The sequence below is a fragment of the Sardina pilchardus genome, chromosome 14, assembly GCF_963854185.1.
Source record: "Sardina pilchardus chromosome 14, fSarPil1.1, whole genome shotgun sequence".
Lineage (NCBI taxonomy): Eukaryota > Metazoa > Chordata > Actinopteri > Clupeiformes > Clupeidae > Sardina > Sardina pilchardus.
In genome coordinates this window covers 32,304,103-32,324,848 of record NC_085007.1, presented here as the reverse complement: position 1 = coordinate 32,324,848, position 20,746 = coordinate 32,304,103, and the positions used below count along the sequence as shown (strand labels likewise).

General features: G+C 40.5%; 1 protein-coding gene across 2 annotated transcripts in view; it reads right to left on the bottom strand.

Moving 5' to 3' along the window:
* LOC134100679 (E3 ubiquitin-protein ligase UHRF2-like) overlaps positions 1-17,539 on the bottom strand; it is a 181,531-nt gene extending 163,992 nt beyond the window's left edge. Inside the window, exon 1 of one of the 2 annotated variants that reach the window (XR_009941297.1) lies at positions 17,264-17,539. Coding sequence is in view for 1 of the 2 variants with exons in the window: in XM_062554050.1 (XP_062410034.1) it covers positions 17,264-17,416 (153 nt within the window). In the remaining variant the exon portion in view is untranslated. The remainder of the gene's footprint in view (positions 1-17,263) is intronic. The other variant, XM_062554050.1, reaches the window with a different exon arrangement.
* Positions 17,540-20,746: the final 3,207 nt, after the last annotated feature.

Here is a 20,746-nt window from a genome sequence, read left to right as displayed (position 1 = left end):
TTGACCGATTCGTTTAAAATATTCTACGCTATTTGAGATAACAGCCACGCAATTTCGCAACTCTGACGCATCTCTCTGTCCCCCGCTCACACACATTTTTTTTAAATCCCCTACAGCGCGAAACATGAGTCCCGCAAACCAAGGAGCTTGTAAGTAAGTGTAGGACAAATGGCTCCTTCGTTTCGAAATGGTTTGGGTACAAGGTGATCGCGTTGCAAATAAAGGCGTTTGTCTAGCGTTAGAAGCTCATTTGAAACTGAAATTGCCGCGACTCACTTAAGAAAATGACAGCTCCGAAGAGACGTTTGAGGAAATAGGCTACTAACAATAATAAAGAAAGATGATCATTATTACCTTATCTGTTACCATTGCTGACCCTTCCTGAAATGGAGATGTAATGTGTTTCCAAATCTAAGCCCATCTTATGCGGAAAGTTGCTGCAACACGATAAAACCAATGTATAAAACGGGCACCTCCAGATTGCAAAAGACGCACCGGCCAAGGCATGCGTGCGAATGTTTTTACTGGTTTATTAAGTCGCCTACAAGCAGGCGAGTTATTACAAATTGAGTGTGAGGGATAATTTGTTAACCTCACGCAAAAAAGACCTTGGAATGACGAATGAGATGGCTAGCTGTAGGCTAGTAGCGTTTAGTCCACTGTCATGACGTGCAAAACTATTAACTACAGTGAACCAAAACATGACTTGTAATTGTAGGCTAACATAAACCACAACTGGGTCACATGAACTCAAGTTATAAGTTATTATGCGTGTTTCAAATCCAAGTTGTTGTTAGAGCTATCATATCAGCATTATTTAGCGTTCCGTGATAGCCAGTGGCCACGTCTGTCACTTTAACTTTAAGCTACTTTGCCAGCCTTTGCATCAGCAGATGGATACTTGCAAACGTTTCTAGTAAACTATCTAGCTTACAGTTGGCTATAAAGCACGTCTTCAAGCTTTGCAATGTTGATTACTACCTACTAGGGCTGGGACAACGCATCGACTTAACCGATTAGTTCGACGCAAAAGATACGTCGGTTCAAAATATGCGAATCGACACGTCGTCAAAATCAAAACAAGGTTGGCGGCAACGTGAGTGACTCCTCAGAATTTCAAAAGTGCAAGGCACTGCAGCACGCACTCGTTCCTCTACAGCGTTTCTCTAACTATGGGCCGCGGACGGAGCTGCACCGGTCCGCAATGTAGAGAGACTGCTGGTCTGAGGCGGAGTGAAATTAGGCTCGGTGCTTCACCTGATAATTTGCTGCGCAATTGATGAAGCAACCGCGGCCCGACAGAAAGAGAAAACAAAAGTTTCAGCAATCAGGAGGAAATACTTGCTAATTCGGTGTGAATAAACATACAGCAACACAATGAAGTGTTGGTATGAGCGTTCATTGAATGCATGCATGTGCGTGTTTGCGCGACAGAAACTGAAACTAATCGATAACGTTGGTGGCAAGTTCCGTTCAACCTGCTGTTTAATTATTTAACGACATTTAATAGAACAACGTGGATTCTTGATACAGAGCAGAGTATAGTTCAGTCAAATTTGAATATGGTCAAAAGAGTGTAGCCTTAGTCTTTCATCTAAAAATCTCCAGATCAGTGATTTACGCCTATCTGCTCGGCCATAATACATAGACTAAAGTTGGTACGTGTTTCCTGAATCCTTACATTCAGAGATTCAAATGGAATTTCATTAAAAAGCATGTCAATTTTGTCTCCATTTGCCTACCAGAGTTTGATGCTTGCACGAGGGAAACATCCCAAAACAATAGCACCCATATTATTGCTGTTGTTTTCAGAAGTACTGTATTTATAATGCAACCATGCAAAAGCTATTGTAATTATACTGTATCTTACATTACTAAAGCAGGTCTGATTTTTTCACAAACTTTTTGTGAACAATGTTAGCATTTAAAACATTGACTGCTTTGAAGTGAAAGTACACTTAATACAGCATAATAATAATTATAATAATGATCATCATAATGATGATTTGATGGGGGTATACATATGTGTAGGTGGGCCCTATGGCCCCAAAGTCCCAAAGACTTAAAATAAGCCTCCTTAACTTGTCATTTTATTGATGACAGTTCAATTTGACAACACTCCCAGTGTTTTCAAGGCATCAAGGTTTTATTGAATGCTACCTCTGACTTAGAATGCATTACTTTGCACTTGCATTGTCTTTCATTTAGACATTTTAAGAGCAATAAACATACATTGCAATGTTTTATTTCATTCAGATATGTAAATCAACATGTATATATTGCAATTAGTCAATTAGTGGGGAGATAATCGATAATCGAATCGAATCGAAATCGAATCGAACTGAAAAAATGAATCGTTAGATTAATCGATGCATCGAAAAAATAATCGCTAGATTAATCGTTTAAAAAATAATCGTTTATCCCAGCTCTACTACCTACCTACTCCAGTAAGACACAGTTGTAAATAAAAGTCTAGCGAGTCTGATTAACAGTTACCTTAAGAAGACAGGTTGATTAGGCGAGCTAGGCTATACTGTCCACCAAACGAAGACAGCAACAAGTAGCATAAGCAACATAAACAAGCAGCTTTATGTGTCCACTGTATTTATTTTTATGACAAGTTTATTTAAATGATGATAATGCTGCCCTATGGAGCACAGCCAGCAATCTTATACAGTAGTGCCTTTTGCAGTGGGTACACAAACCGGACTGAACCGTGCCAAAACGTTCCGTACCGAAACGTAACATACTGAACCGAACTGTACCCTACTGCCTGGTGGAAAAGTAGCTTTTAAGATCCAAGGCAGAACATGTATGGGGAGGACGTGTTCACGTATCATGTGTATAAAAACGAGGTGAAAATATGCCGACTTGTTGTGCCTGTTCCATGAGGCGGCAGTGTGCTTAGGCGTATCGCCATATCTATGTTAATCAAATTAATGTATGAAAAAGTTAGGTTAGCCAACAAAGGTTCAGATGGAACATAGAATCACGTGACCAAAACGTCACAAGCAAAACCTTAATAAAGAAACGTAAGACCCATCTTAACCCATAGACCAGTCTAAACTACCTTAGTGAAACCGGCCCCAGCACGGCGCTTCTAGTAGGAAGTCAAAGCGGTCTGATCTAAAATGTAGCCACACCCCCAATGTCACGTCCAGCATACTGTACATGCCAGCAGTGTTGCCACAGTTACTTTGAAAAAGTAATCCGATTACTGACTACTGATTACTCCTTTAAAAGTAACTTAGTTACTTTACTGATTACTTCATTTTAAAAGTAACTAAGTTAGATTACTTAGTTACTTTTTAAACTAAGCCCCCCGCCGCCTCAACATAAAAATGGCAACCAGTTTTGCCAATATTCACTTTATTGCAGTAACGTTTACAATATATAGGCTAAGACATCACAACCTGCAAAAAGTAATTTCAGGGCAGTATTTAAAAATACTTTAACCTACTGAGATAGCCTAATAGCCTACAGATTCTTGAATTTCCCCTTGGCTTGAATTTCCCCTTCTATCTATCTACAGTATCTATCTATCTATCTATCAGATGAGTATGTTTGTTCAATAATGTCTAGTCAGTAGCCTATACCAAATAAGGAAGGCCTATAGATAGGAACTGGTAATAAAATATCTGTATATCCTTCTACAGCCTTTTAGAATATGCCAATGAAATTACACTTGTTAAACTCATCTCGACAAGTCTTTTGCAATCATTTAATCCACCATGGGCGATGCTAAAGTCATAGTGCAGTGTGCAAGATTCTGCCATGACGCTACTGTAACATATACATTGAACTAATTCATTTAGTTCGGGAGAAAAGAGATAAAAGACCGCCTACACTGACAACGTATCGGTTGATATAGCGAAACAGCCCAGTCAGGGTGCATTCTGTTTTGGATGCGTCTCGGGCACACACACGCACCCCTCTCTCTCCCTCTCCGTTGCGGCCGTCGGGGAGCCGCTATACAGTATACAAACTCGGGATGTCTTACTAGACCGCCCTTTGTCGCCAACAAAGAGTAGGCCTATTCAACGTACCTTAATGTTGTCATGTGTAGATGACACAAACTCAAAATATGTCTACTGACTATTTTCATCTAGAAAACGCGCATCTCTCTTCTCCCTGCATTGTTGTTTACGTTTGTGTCGCTGCGTGGAGCCTACACATGAGTTGTCCTCATGCTGAAAACGTGAGCATACACGACAAGAAGAAAGCAAAATAAAAATGACAAAAATAGTAACGCACATTGACTTGATAAGAAACTTTAATCTGATTACTGGTTTGGAAATAGTAGCGCGTTAGATTACTCGTTACCGAAAAAAGTGGTCAAAATACAGTAACGCGTTACTAAGTAGGCTAAGGCTGGGATTATACTTGCCGTTAGACCAAGCGTAAGCGTATGCGCCCGTGTGCGACCTGCTGTGTCCTGTGTACAGACTCGCTGCAGCATTACGCACCTTACTGGAGGTCTTCACCAGGGGGAGACTAGTAGCCTAATATCAGATGTGGATGTGGCCATGTGCCATTGTTTACTCTCATGATTGCCCCCAGCTTTGATGTCGATAATGCATCTTGCAGTCACTTTGTTTTGGCAATGATCGCCCCCTACTTTCTTGTCAGTATTGCATCTCGCGGACGCGTCGTGTTCGCTTGCGACGACGTGCACGACCGACGCACCAAACTACCGCAAAATACGCGAGGCAGCCATGATGCGTACACGAACGCGTTGTCTACAGCAAGTCTAAACGTGCCTTAATGCGTTACCGGCATCACTGCATGCCAGCCAGGAGGAGAAAAACACACAGACACACATTAGAGTGGCACGTCAACATGGTCTCCTCTAAACTCAAAGCTGCAGTCAGTTAAAACCAAACTCTAACCCCCTCCTGCTTCTCTGAAATCACTCAATGTGAAAATATGTTGTGGTTCATTTGCTCACATCAGTTAACACTAACTTACTCAACTTAGCAAAGAAGTTCAAGTTACAGTCCAAAATTACTTTAAGGTATAAATCACTTTCACAGTACAATATTCCATGAACACTAACCTTGTGTCTCTAAGGAGTGTGCTAAAACAGTTTAATTAATATTCTAATATTCTATGAAACTAAAATTTGCAGAGGCACGTGAAATCGAGTTGGCGAAAGTTTCACTTTATTCAAATCCAGAACCACTCGAAAATCTATCAGTTCACTTCAATGTGTTCGTGTTTTATTTGACGTGTGAGAGATGGTCGAGGCTGCCAGAGCTGAACATGAAAACATGTACGTGAAGGTTTCTGGACAAACATTATAGTGCTTGTATCAACACAGATTGTGGTATGTGATGTATTTCGCTGTGCCGAAACCTCCCATAACCCAGCGTTTCTCAAACTGTGGGGCGCAGAGACATGCCAGGTGGGGCGCGAGCTGACGTGAAAAACCGGAGATTTCTTTTTAATCTGTAGGCCTAGCCTGTGCCTTCCTTTATTGATAATTACGAGAATGCACCTTCATCTCACAAAACAAACACAAACGAGGTAATCTAGAGTCTTGTAGGCCTATCATTGACCAGATGAAAATGTTAGTCTGTCCTGGAACCGCAGTCCGAAAAAAATGATTGACGTCGGAATTTTAATTGCAGCGGAAACAAAAAAAAGCGTTCATGTTCGAGACGAACGCAGTGAAATTGAAGGATATCTTGGCTATCTGTCCGACGACACAATTGCTGTTCTGCGATCTCGAAGAACAACTGCTTGACAAACGCAAACACTCATGTTTTGCCTTGCAAGTGGACAAGGCCACTGACTTTACAAAGGCGGTTTAGTTATTGCTTATGTCCGCTTTGTTAACTTGACAGCGGCCGAAGATATTCTATTCTGTGAGTATGCCAAAAGTAGGGCCACTGCAGATGAACTATTCAACATTGATCTCAACAATTAGTCTACCTCGCAGAACAGGACATCAAATGGGAAAACTGTGAGGGACTTTGCTCGGTTGGCGCACAGACGATAGCAGGTAAAAGAAATGCTATCGTCGTGATAAAGAGGGTAGTGCCCGATGCGCAACAGACGGACTGTTTCATTCAGGGAAGCGCTCGCGTCAAGGCTTGACCTGAATAAGATTTTGAACGAGGTTGTGAGAGTGTTGAACTTCATTTCTAACACAATGGTAGCATATAGTTGGCCCTTTTGCTGTAATTTTGGAAATTAGCTTTTTTTGAAGCAAGGATTGACACCTTGTCAGTGACAAAAACCTGACGTTATTGGTCATTGATTTAGATTTTTATTTTCTCTATTTTTGAACTGATATTTATCTGTAGTAGGCCTAGCCTAACTGTTATTGGTTACTGATGTATATTTAGCAAGTGACATTATAAATGTGACAATTTTGAGCTTGACCTAGGCCTATACTTTCTTAGAGCGATGATGGACAGGTGGGGCTCGGGAAAGCCAAGCTTGATCAAAGTGGGGAATGAAAGAAAAAGTTTGAGAACCACTGCCATAACCTATGCCAAGTTCATAGTTTCAAAATAAAAGCCCATCAAAACAAAAGGATATAAAGCAAGAAAGGTAATGCAAAAAGTAAGGAAATGCAACAATAGAAATATAATTATAAAAAATCAGAAATCGAATCAAATTGTGACTTTGAAATCGAAAATCAAATCAAATCAAGGATTTGGAGAATTGTGACACTCCTATCTTATAATATTGCTGCATCCAGAGAGCTTCAAGCATCCTCAAAGACCCCTCCAAAACTCCTCCTTTCTCCTCTGCTGTCGGGTACAGGAGTTGCAGCCAGATTAAAGTGTAAGTTTGGCGGAAATTGAAAATAAAGCTATTTTCTGAATGAAAATACATCAACTAAGCCGTGGATGAAGTAATTTTCGCTCATCACGCAGTACAGAGCTAGCACGGGCAGGAGCAACAGTCCAAAATCGCAAACAGTGGGTTAGCATGGGGATTACAGCCACACGCTTTCAAAATCGCATCTTTAAACCACTAACATTGCTCAAAACAGCGCCAAACCTCATCAGTAGCTTGCTTTAGGTGTCTACACATAAAACGAAGCACCAATCAGTCTGTAAACTTTGGAATAGTCAGCATACACGTAGAATCAATTCGAAACCGCAAGCCCATCTGAAGCACAGATATGTCACGCGAGATCTCACACGAGAGCTCGTGGACTTTCCTTTGTGAGGAGCTGGAAGGGGTAAGTGTTCATAACAGTCTTCTTTTCTAAATGTTGGGTTTGTGAGCCGAGTTGTTGGTGCTTCGTTTTATGTGTAGACACCTAGAGCAACCTTCTGACGAGATTTGGCGCTGTTTTGAGCAATGTTAGTGGTTTAAAAATGCGCTTTTGGAATGGCTCCCGTGCTTCCATGTGAATGGCTCCCGTGCTTTCGTGTGAATCTCGCGTGACATTTCTGTGGTTCGGATTGAGTTGCGGTCTCGAACTGATTTTAAGTGTATACAGACTATTCCAAAGTTTACAGACTGATTGGTGCTTCGTTTTATGTGTAGACACCTAGAGCAAGCTGCTGACGAGGTTTGCCGCTGTTTTGAGCAATGTTAGTGGTTTAAAAATGCGAGTTTGAAAGCGTGTGGCTGTAGGCCCTATGCTAACCCACTGTTTGCGATTTTGGACTGTAGCTCCTGCCCGTGCTAGCGCTGTACTGCGTGATGAGCGAAAATTACGCCAAAATTACGCTTTAACAGCTACATACCCCAGGCTGTGAGGATTATGAAAACTCTTGCCTCCTGTTGTATTGTATAATGTTACTTCAAATTATCTTTTAGTTTATACTCTTTTTCAAAAAAAATTATAAAAAAAATATTTATGAGTCCAAAACAATACAAATTCTATATGCAGATTAATAATGATCTTATACTGTGTATATGTGGGCAGGTAGCTCAAAGCTATTATAATTCAAGAAAGTTAATCCTGGGCTCCAGGCTGATTTTTTACGTTGGTTGCACTGGTGTGCCTAACTTTTTCATTTAGGTGCAGATTAGGGATGGGTCTTCGAAGAACAGGTGTGTTTGTATGAAATACAATAAATTGCCTTTGTCTTAACATATTACTAATATCAGAAGAAGAAGAAGAAAGAAAGAGAAAATGTATTGTGCAAACATCACTGATAGTAGGCTACTATTTCATTTTATGGCATATCCAGCCACTCTGGATTATACTGGTGTACTGGTAAACCACAATCAAATTCTTTACGATAACATTTGCCATTTTGATCTTAATTATCATGGTGCATTACCGCTGAGTGAAAATTAAACATGTGCGGAATTCTTTCCAGCATCATCCGAGTTCCCCAAAGTTGGTGCACAGTCACAGTATGCAACATGGGCCTAATATGTGTTCAAAATTAGCTGCCATTGCGAGGCATAGCCTTTTTCAGGATGATTGCGATTACAAATAAACCTAGCTAGATTTGTGGACCTACAGTGCATTTTGCAGGCATACTCTTACAGGAATTAGTTCTCTGTTGAATCTACAAAATATACTATATAGGGTAGGATAAGTGGCATAACACTTTTGAGCACTGTAATTTTTTTACCATTTGTCTGATATGAATGCACAGTTGCCTAGCCTGACTCTCGCCAGACCCTTGTAGTTCCGCCATGCTCCACCAGAGGCGTTTCGCTGAGATCCACACAAGGGTCTGGGCTCGAGGGCAATGCAAACTCCTTCATGCGAGCAAAAAATAATGAACCAATCAGGATCGCCGGAGGGGATTTCATAGATGTGACGTAGCGCCAAAGTGACTGTCTGATTCAAACAACAATGGCGGCATGCAGCGAGCAGTGTGCATGTGTGTGTATGCACATCTGTGCGTGTGCCTGTACAAATGTAATAAATACCAGTAACCCTTTGCTCAACTCCACCATCTACAATCTTGTGCTGACATTGATTTCAACCGTTTTGTCGAATCTATCGAGTATTCATTCTTTAAAAGATTAACAGAGAATGGTTTAGAAGGCATTTATTGGTGGCAAGGATGTTTTCACTCTTCTTCCGACCGGGTTTGGCAAGAGCTTGAAGTAGCCTAGCACGTCATTCAAGATAACGGACAAGTGGTTTATGGGCAATTCCATATCAGTTGGAACAGGTCCGACACCATGGTCCTCAGTTTTTCCTGATTTTTGGTCCAAATGTTCCTCCATGTCTCATTAGAAGAAAACCAAAATTTTAGCTGGGTATCTTGTTTAGTTTCTGAGATATGGCTCTTCAAATGTGGTTAGACGCGTCCTAAAAAAAGGCTGAAAATTCCTGTATTTAATGAGCACCACTTTTTTTTAAACCCCTCTCCTCTCTTAACACTAGAAGCACCGCGCCGTTCTGACCCACTTATACCTAGAAGCGCCGCGCCCCGGTCATTTGACCGCTTTGACGACCTACTAGAAGCACCGTGCTGTTGTGAACTACTTAAAGCGCGGCGAGGCGGTCAAATGACCGCTGAGTCCTTAGACTGGGAGGCTTTTACTTACACATAATGATCGCTAGATGGCGCTTCGTGCACGAATCAAATCGTTTGGTCATAAATTCAGTTTGCACTAAGCCATGTGTCATTCGTGTCAGACCGTGTTGTTGATAATCTGTGGTTGTTTGTTTCATTATGACATACAGCACGTTTGAGTTATCTGTTCATGTATTTGTGTTGATTTGTGTTGTTTGAGGTAAAAACGTTGGAAGAGTTCTTGAACAAACCTTAAGCAAACTTGACTTTCAACTAAAATGCTCTAAAAGTGAATGTGGCTAGTTCTAATTCACTCCCCAAATTCACTTCTACTCATTTAATAGGTAGCCTATATGTTCGCGCCGCCGAAAATGATCGGACCTGGTCACCTGGAACAAAGAGCCTAACAGTCTGGTTTCAATTACACAGTAGCCAGGATTTCATGCCGCATTTTACAGGCTACCGTGGCTACTTTCTAAAACAACTTTCATTCATTTAGGGAGAAGCATCTTATAGGGTCAAGCTACCTCGGAGGGAGGGAGATAGAGAGAGCTATGCTGAGCAGTTATAGGCGTGAGAAGTAGCATAATTTAAAATAATGAGTGAATGATATTCTCCGTTTTGCGAATGTGTAGGCTATGTTTGCGATGTCTGCTGAAAAAAAGCTATAGGCCTATTGTTTCTACAATTTAAGCTAACTTCTTTGTGAATTCGAGATTCAGCATTGAGACACACATTTTCACGTGTTTGTTAAGTATGGCTGTAGCTCACTGGTTAGAGCTTCGGCTTGAGTAGCCATGGGTTGCTGGTTCGATTCCCCACTTATTCCTGACGGAAGTCCTTTTGAACAAGGCATCAATAAAGTAGGCTATATTCTATTCTTTTCTATTCACATAACACGCACGCTGGCGAATTCGAACATTCTGAAACGCGCATATGCGATGAAACACTGCGCATTCTTCCACGAGTTAACAGCCAGCCTACAGCCTAGTAGGCCTATGCAGGGGACAGATAGATGGGGTGGGGGTGGGGAGGCAGTTAATTGTCCTCAATGCCTCGGTGATGTCTGTAGCCTAGCCTAGACGAGTGTATGGGGGAGGGGGGATGATCGGTTTCAAATAGGCTGCAATGGATAGTGTTATGTATAGACCCCGAAGCCATTTGCTTTGAGAACGGCTGGCTGATGAAGTTGTTGGCTGGCTAGCTGGCTCAGCCAAAACCTTAATGCAGCCGCCACAGTTTTCATGACTGATAATGGCTTTAGTTGCCACTTCATGTCTACAGACGTGTATATTGCATTAGATATCAACACACAATGTTATTGTATTGTTTTGGACAACGTTCTGCACGTTTCACTTCAATGTAGACTGCATGCGTTCATTGCGTTGTGAACAGCGCAGCAATCTCTGGAAAGGAAACGGTGGAAGTCGCAGCAGTAGCCTAATAGCCTATCACCTGTAAATCCATCTGTTCCAGAATATTTGGTTCATATCATCAATCTTTGGTTTTGGTGTTTGTGCAACCGGGCCCTGACGATTTAAAGGAGTCATAGAACGCATTTTTTGACCATTACAAATTGATCTTTGAGCCTAAATAATGTCATATGTAAATTTGTGGGGCTGAAAACGCCCCAGGAGCACTGCTAGATCGCCTAATACAAGGTCATAAATAAGCCTTGCAATGAAACAGTTTGTTTTTCCCGCCCACTCAGCAAGTTCATGAATATTCAAATGAGATGCGCGCTGATTGGTCTATTGGCCGATATGTCCTGAAAGTTGATTGGCTCAATCCACCGGTCTGAAGCTAGAGCAAAGTGAAACTACGTTTACTGCTGGTAAATAAAGCCAAAGTCTTTGATAAAGCTATCAACAATGGATTTAAATAAGGAATACAGCCGTACATGTATAAACCGAGTCAGAAGAAGGTTCTGATGAAGATGAAGTGCAGCAGATTCCCCAACAGAATGAATGTGTTAGATTGGTAAGTTTTATCAGTACATTTCTATAGTAACTCTCCAAAGTTAGCTGTAATAACGCTAGCATTACAACGTCTCTGCCATAGACCACATATCTAGATACTAGCATCGTAAGAGCAGTTTAACAAGAATTATTAATCGAAGGTATGCAAATGAGAGGGGGTGTATCTAAAGGGGGATGGGCGCCTATTACGTGTTATCTGAGCTCTGTTCAGATTGGAGCATTTCAACACGGCTGTTTCTATTTCCCAATTTGCATACGAAAGCAGGCGGGGGACGCGGTAAAGTCTTTGGTGTTGTCCTTTGGACACTGCTCGCAGCCTAAATTCAACAGGAACAAGGTGAATGTGGTTTTGAATTCTAGGACTCCTTTAACAAAAGTCTGAGTAGCCCTACGTAGGAATTAGGAAAGTATGTAAGGTGAGATCTACTTCACCTTCTACTTCACCAGCTACTTTGTTTGCTTCTTTTCCCCATGTCATTTTCATTGGTCGTCAACTCACTGTGAGTCCTGTGTATCGTAGCAACGAGCACAATACTGATGTGGTGTGTCCAGTGGGAAAATCTCATGCAGGCCTAGACTAGTTTCTAAGCTATCGTTTATTTTTTCGCGTGTCACTATGATATAATTATTTATAGATGCAAAAAGTCTAACTGGCTTAGTCAAAGTTTGTCAGATGGCGGCTCAATTTGGCTCAGAAAATGATTGGCTGGCGAAATTATTTTTCGTTAATGGTAGGCCTAAACAGTTTTGTGATTCATCCGTTTATTTCAGATAGGTTGCTATTAAAAACCATTAACAAAAAATAATTGTTCATCGACGTTGAAAAACGGTCAGTAAATTCAATCGATATAAGATTCTGTACTCCTGCCAAGATGTGAACTTGGGTCTCCGGCGTTGCTGACATGGGTGTTACCGCTGCGCCACTTGACATTGTACAAGGTTATGTTAGGATAGGTATTTGACTTGACGTAACTCAGTCAGTCCAGCAAATATGTAAGAAAATGCTTATACATTAGTCTGAGCTTTAAAAGATAGCCTACAAATAGAAGATAAGATATACAACTATGAATGTACGTAGGCATACGCGCCCTACGTACATAAATAGGCTAGGACGAAAATATTTTTTACACATGTAGGCCTGTCGCAACGTTTTCAAAACAAACTCGCATTTTACCACTGTAAATCGCCTCCATAGACTATGCCATGTAAATGAAAAATAGTTATTAAAATAAAGCACATATATAATACATATTGCACATATATAAACGATATGTTTTATGGTAAAATATTATTCTCATGCCCAACTGACAGGAAATCCTTGCGACATCTGCTGTGAGAAAAGAGAATAGCAGCCTGGACAAACATGGCCGAACGCGAGACAACAAAGTGTTGTCACATAAGTGAGCGCAAAATAGCTCTAAACTAGCTTGTACCGGTGTGCTTTTGATCATGTAAAAATTATGGGTGACAAAACACGCGTATTTAGGAAAAGTCATGAACATAGGGTCCTGGAATTTAATCGAGTGAAAAGATTTTTTTTTTTTTGTAATCACTGCGGTCAAATGACCGCAGCCCGGCAGTTCTAGGTATATCTAGGTCAAACCTACACGGCGCTTCTAGTAATACGCGTCAGCAGTCAAATGACCGGTGCTTGGCGCTTCTAGTGTTAAGGCTACCATATTATTTTCTAAAAATTTGAACACTGGGGCAGTACCCTGTGTTGTTGTCCAAAATCATAAAGGAATTACAGTCCTTCCCACCATTGGAGACTTATTCATCGAAACAAACCCATATTTGTTTTGAAAGCAATGAAAAAAAAACTGTTTTTGTTCTGTTATGGTCATGAATGGCTAGCACTCACAGTTTTAAAACTCTACATATATATAGTCCATGAGTAAGAGAACATGCTGATAAAAAATTGAGAATGTTAGTTTTCGTATTTCGAGGCTATGAGCCTTCAAAGTTGGCCAAAATGGCATTTTTTCCTAAAAATGCCACTTTTATTGCCTTTTTCCAAGGACAAGATGAAATGCAAATCCAACATTTATTTTTTTCTGCAATAGTGTGGCACTTTGTAGATCATGTGAATGTGGTAGATCCAACCTGTCCATTTTAATATCCCCACAGCACATGTCTGAAGTTAGAAAAAATGAAAAATAGTCTTGGCTGAAGGAGGTGTTGGTTTGATTTGTATGAACCTCTTAGAAGGACAATATGGGGTGTAAACCCATTTTTTTCTGTTTGAGGGATCAGAATGCCATCCTGTAAATAGGATAAAAATGTTGTATCCCATTTTTACTCTTTAGTGATCCCTTAAAATATGTCCAAAAGTTGTCAAAAATGAAAAAGGCAACTAAATTGAGGGGCTTAAATGGCCAAGTGGATCAAGCCACACAAGCCTACAAATGTAATATAAGACAGATGAGATACTGAGGGAGAACACTGAAATGTTTAACCCTGTTACGATGGCCTTTACGATGGCCATGACACTCATCTTCTAGGCGACAGCTAACGACAACTTGTGATGGTCATTCATTCACGATATGTTGTAACAGCAACACCCACAAGATACAGCTACAATCAAAGGGCAGATTTGGTGCAACAAATGGGCAGATTTTGGTTTCAGGTACAGTCTGATCAAATTAGTCACTCCCTGGAGATATAAAAGGGGTGGGATTTGCCACAGAAGAGATATGTTACGATCGTGATATTTGGGCCACAATACAGTATTATTGCAATTATTTTGTGGTTTTATGGTACAGCCAATATTGCAATTTGATTTTGCAGTACATTTGTAACTACCATAATTGAGTCTCCAGCAATTTTGAGATGGTAAAATTATGTCACATTGTCAATGGCTAAACACTGACTCATGCTTACATTGTGACACAAAAAGAGGCTATGTGCCAGCTTGTGGACTTGTAGTGTAGACACAATATAATCAGAGTAGGTAAACCTACCTAAATAATAATATGTAATGAATAAATAAATATTGTGATACAACAACTCTATGTCTCACCTCTATAGAGATTGAGAACGTGACGTAAAACGCAACACATTTAGGGAATCAGTGGCCCAAAACTTAAGTTGTTTTACTGACGTGCGGGAACAACGAAGTGCAGTTGTTGAAATGCCGTTTACCTGCTGTGTTATAAAATTCAATAGAGTAACATGAAGCTTATCTTTTATCGTTTTCCAGCGTGGAAAAATAATAGTACACGCCATGTTTCAGAGGTAACAAAAAGGCGAGGAATGGCATGGATAGCATCAGTAAGGAAGCGCAAGATTATGTTCTGTTTTTCACAAATTTTTTTCACGCTTAGTTTTCATTATCATCATGCCAGATCATAGACCCAGAACACTAGTTTACATTAGGGCTGGTTGAGTCCTGACTCACTCGGATCTTTCACCCGTGTCTTTAAATTAACCCATGAGTCGCGAATCTCTAGCATCATTAACCCGGATCAGTTGAGTCCTACTACAATCTAATTTAAAATGATAAACAGCGCCACACACAGATATCTTAAGCTAGTCCTAGACATCTTAGCTGCCAAAAGTTGTACATTCTTTTAGGTCTATGGTGCACACAGGCAGTCCGAGATAAGAACTTCCCGCAGTCAGAGCCGGAAACCGAGCCTGTCAGTTGAATTGAGCCGCGCGAATTAGCCGGCTACATTGTCAAGGGTGGATCTGAAGCGTGAGTGTGTCTCTCGTGTCAGGATGAAATGCAAATCCACAACAAACGCCATTCTTTCACTTCTGAAATAAAATACTGTTCTGAATCAAGCCTAGACATATTGTAGGTTTGGGCAGCCAGTAACATTGCAGATTCAAAAATACCAGATCTGAATAGTGAGTCCGCACTTTCTACTATGTTAGTGGTTAGAGACAATGGGGCTAGGACTGCGTTTTCTTGGCGATTTAGCAATACTGACTCATGACTCAAGTGACTTGAATAACCCGGATCAGTTGAGTGAGTGACTCAGAATAACCCGAGTCCTTAAAAAGAATCGAATTTACCAGGCCTAGTTTACATGGGCTGGCATCAGGCGAGCCAAACATACCCATAATTCTTTGTGTTTTGATGAAGTTGGTCACATGTCTCAGCGATCTCTATAACAGTGTGCCTTCTCAGTAGGGATGCAACGGTACAGTATGCCCAGGGTTCGGTGTGTATCAGTTTTTTTTTTTCAAGATGACAGTACGGTTTTGGTATTTTGATATGTGAATATAATGTCTGCTGAGAGGCTGCAGAGGTGTCAGGACCCATGCACTGGTTCTCTGGAGGTGTTTCGTGAATGTAATTAGAAGCTTTTGCTAATTATAAATAACAGATGTAAGGACTTATCGCGGTTAACGTCTGCTTGAACAGTTGGGGGCATATACCATGTACCATTCCATTCCTACTTTTTAGTGGGATGCACTTCACATTTCAATTCAACTCTTAAAGTGATAATTGTCATAACCTAGAGAACCATCCCCATCAACTGTCTAACACTACTGATAACAGGCCCTCTCTCATGAACCAGGGCATTTTAAGATAAGTTTTATTATTACCAAATTGATATGTTTTCAATTCACACATTTTTGCATTTTTGTATGCAAACAGCTCTACACTAAGCAAACCTCTGTGTTTTTAAACTGATTAGTTACAATGACATGTCGTAGTAGTCTAATTATTCATTAAAATATGAAACACAGCTTAATTTACAGTTCACTAGTTTCACTTTCAGTTTTATTGAACAGAGCTGTTATGAGCTGTTAACACTAAGCTTTGTGAGTTGTTTTTAAAGCTCAAAACATAATTTCGACCACTGTCTTCTGATTATTAGGAAGACATGCATAGCCTACTACATGATTCTAATTTCAACATTATAAGAAGTTTCAAATATTCAGGTTCTACACATAACCGTATGCTGTGTAGCTGCATTCATGAATTGGCCACATATTTTGGCTATCACTTCTAAACCCCTGTGCTCCTAGCCTACAAGCATCCATACTGGGCCACCTTGTGTAGAAGTCAATTATCATAATAAATAATACAAATACAAATCCCTTTAGTTCCATTTCTAAAAGATCATATTGTAATTGTCTGCATCTATTAGTTGATAGCCTAATGTTGACTAATGGATGATAGCTGCCGTATGTAAACATTGCTGAGATAGGTACTGAACACGTGCCTAGTATCTCGTCAGAGCGTAAACAAATGCGGAATCCATTGATGGACCTGGTAACTCACTCAGAATAACTGTCCTATCAAAAAAAAGCATGTGTTATACTGGTTTAGTTATGTGGACAGACGTAGGCTAACACTGAATCACTTGAATGTGCCGATGTTACTATTGACATTACACATAGGCTATGACAATTGACGTTAATGATAGGCTACAGTTTTTTTCCCCCTCAGGTGCAGTGAGACTTTCAAGTGATTAACATCCAACATTAGCGAACTGTGATCATGTTTACGTAGACACAATATATTGTCGACAAAACCCACCAATTAGGTGCAACATGACACCTACAGGAAACCTGACTAGGAGATGTGTCTCGCTTACTTTTGTGGCATTGTGGCTATAGTGTGCTACACGTGTTCGACTTTCTACTTGGATAAAGAAGAGCAGAGTAGATCTGTTTAGGTGAATAGGCTTCAGTACAGTGCGTTCTCGCTGCTTGCGCAAGAACTGTTGGCGAATTCCCATCAAAACAGGAAGCTCGGGAGCCGCGAGTCATATTAGCAAGCAACCAAACGTTAGCTCTTAATCCCACAATTCAAATACATTATTGGTGGAAAACTGCTTATTCACATGGAAAATATGCATGTGACGGTACCTGTTTCCCTCTGTAGAATAAGCGCTGGTGCTCCGGGTTAACATCGAAAATCTCCTGAATTTTCAGTCTCAAAGACTCTATTTTTGTTAGTCTGGATAGATCTTCTATGGTTCTTGTTTCCTTTCCATCAATTGTCCGAATTTGAATCCACATAGTTTCGCCGTTTATCAGTAGCTAGTCTTCTAAGAAATGCTTGTTTACAGCGCCTGCGAGGGCGTGGAGGAAGGTTTGCAAACGGATGGCTTCACAGCTCCATTGCGCGCCGCTCTGCGGGTGAACAAGCTTCTTGCAGTAGACGTTTCACATGGGGTCACGGCGCCAAGCAAATCTCGCGTAATAAAAGCTTCGACAGAACTGTACTGTTAAAGACACAGAGCAGATATTTTTCACAACAGGCCTACGCCTACACCACTTCAGATCTGTTTTTAAAAATGACACTATCTACCACAACAAGATCAGTGTCAGTGAACAACTGTAAAATCATTTTGAAGTATGTTTTTTATGTCTTAATGCAAACTCTCTCATTCAATTCCATCTGTCTTTCATGTTGTGGATATAGCCCAGAAATATAAGGAACGCTTCACTTCAACCCCACTTCTGTCATCCGAGGGATGTATCACCTTTGCCTGCTGCAAGCTCACAACAAGGGTTGACAAACTCATTTCTGTGGTTGTACGAACTGGTGTTTTTTCAATAAAGTGACAGCCATGACCCCTAACACCACATTTAGAGAATATCACAAGCATTTAAAGACTCACTCTTCAGAACATTCACCTTGTTGTTATCATTTGTAAAAATCTCTGCACTATTCATCATTTAACATTCTTTATTCAGGGAAGATTGACAGAGCATTAAGCTATTTTACATCAATACCTCAAGTTCAATCATACGAAATATTACAGACATCTTTAGAGGGTCGCGTTCGCACAGGATTCATTTTACCTACGGTAATTTCTCCGGACCGTTTTACAGAAGGTAAAAGTGGCTGTAAATTTCACCAACATACTCCGTTATGTTTACTGACATGGCGCGTCCGGACGGGACTAAATTCCCTGGTAATTATTACTTTACCTGATGTCACCCCATAAAACTAATCCCGTCCGAATAGGCCTTTAGGCTTTCAAAATGGGCGAGATCTTCTGAAATTTGGAAGGGCGTGCAGCACTGCTGCAGCCAATCAACTAAAGCCTACCTTACATTGCCAGACTTTGCAAAGATTTGGAAAAGATTTTTGAAAAACTACAGTCTCAGACCCTCTCACATCTAAAGACAATTCATTGAGTTTTTAGTCACAGGCCAGTCTCAGATTAGGATTTTGCAAAGACTGTGGGTCACTATTTACAAGACTGCTGCTAGATTCCCTCAAATTATTTCCATCGTGCAATAGGCTACACGTCATCATTCACAGGAAATCACATGATTTTTCGCGTTTCTGCAGCATTGTTTGATGTGTGACATCACTAACAGATATAGAGTTGTTCTGTCACGTAGAACAGCCGACTAATAAATTATAAGAAATGAAATAACAAATAATCATAAAGGCTACAGCTGTCGCCTATTTTGCCCCTTCCTGTTTCATGTTCGCGCAAGGTTACTATTGGTTTTTAATGTTCACGTCACTATTTGCATGAGCCACGACTGAAAAGACTTCCGATAATATCAAACATGTTTGATATTGTCGTAACGGCAAAACTAGAAAAAGACTGCCTCCGACGGACTTAAAACCGCTAAAATTGGCACCTTACACTAAACGATTTAGATGACGTGAGCGCGCTGCGATTTCAGTACAACTCCCAAGATTTCCGCCCGATTTTGGAAATTTAGTCGCCGACTGTTAAAACAGACCAAAATCGTGCAATGTAAGCCAGCCTTTAGGTGATTTTGTGTCAATCTGGGAATGAGTGCTGCAGACATGGCTTATCACAGGTAGGCTAATCAGGGCAGCAGGTGTTGGGGCGTTTCATTCCTAATTTGTAACGACCCGGTGACGTAGACCCACCAGAGAAGTGCAGGACTACGTCAGCATAGCATTTTGGACCAAAATGCCATGGAATGTTTCAACCTGTAGAGGGCGCAGAGAGCTATATCTCCAATACAAAATCATACAAAATCTTTTCTCGGGAAATACGATTTTTGACAATATTAACCCTGGTATTAGTGTAGTTCACCACTTATGAGTAATTTCAATCAATCAACATCTCAAAAAAACATATTTTAGGGCGCAATTACACTTTAAGGCCTTGGGCCCTATTTTCATGATGCAAAACCTGGCAGAAAGCGTATAATCATCACAACACAAAGCTTATTCCTATAGTAGTCTCAAGTTTTTCGCCATGCGCTTCTCTTTTATTGAGCAACGCACCAAGGGGTGTGGCAATTAACGACCTAAGGATCTGGCGCATTATCTAAAATTCGCTATCGTACACTACCTGGATGGATAACACTACTGACCAAGGGAAACCTGGTCAGAAATCAGTGACAAGTTGTTCTATGTTATTTTAAGAGTGCATTATCAACAGTGATATGGCACAACGCATCCTACTTAAGTCATCCACAGGAGTGCACAACCATGCAAAACATTACAAATTACACGATTACAATGGGAAGCATAATTATAGTGCATGAAAATGCACTATATTGTTCTTCCTAGGTTTCTTATTATTCCAACTTCTTCTAACGCTCGCAATTCAGCTTGAACCATTTAACGTAGAAACTTGATTCAAACTTTGCTACGTAGGTCTTACTAAGGAGACCTGTGCAATGTATTTTTCAACTTTGTAACTTTTATACTTTTTAAACTATAAATTAAAAACTATTAAAAATTTTCCCATAGACTTAACATTGCTCATTATGACATCACGGCAGCAATTAGAATGTTACGCCAGGTGGCCAGTCCAGGTGCAGCAGCTCTCTCTCTCTCTCTCTCTCTCTCTCTCTCAGGCTCTCTTGAGACTACATTTTCTGTTCCCCTGTATCAACTGTATCAACTTAAGTCTTCCTAATTCCATCCAACTTTCTATCCATTCATCTTCTTCAAACCATTCACTCATCCACCCATTCTAAACAGTCTGCCTATCAACATCAATTAGACGATCTACATTCAACTTTTAAAGCCTGAGACAGAGTAGATTGTTTAAGTTTACACTCTGGCTCTCTTAAGACTAGCCAGTTAAATTGATTACACCTGTATCTGTATCCACTACTCTCAGTAGAGAGCTGTGTCTCTCCACTCTACAAGAATATAAGGCACATTCCATCCAACTTTCTATCCATTCATCTTCTTCAGACCATTCACTCATCCACCCATTAAACTGTCTATCAACATCTATTAAACAATCTGCCTATCAACATCCATTAAACTCTCTGTCTATCAACATTAATTAGACTATCTACATTCAACTTTTAAATGATTTACTCTGTCTCAGGCTTTAAGCATACAGTCTGGCAGACTAGCCAGTTAAATTGATTACACCTGTATCAACT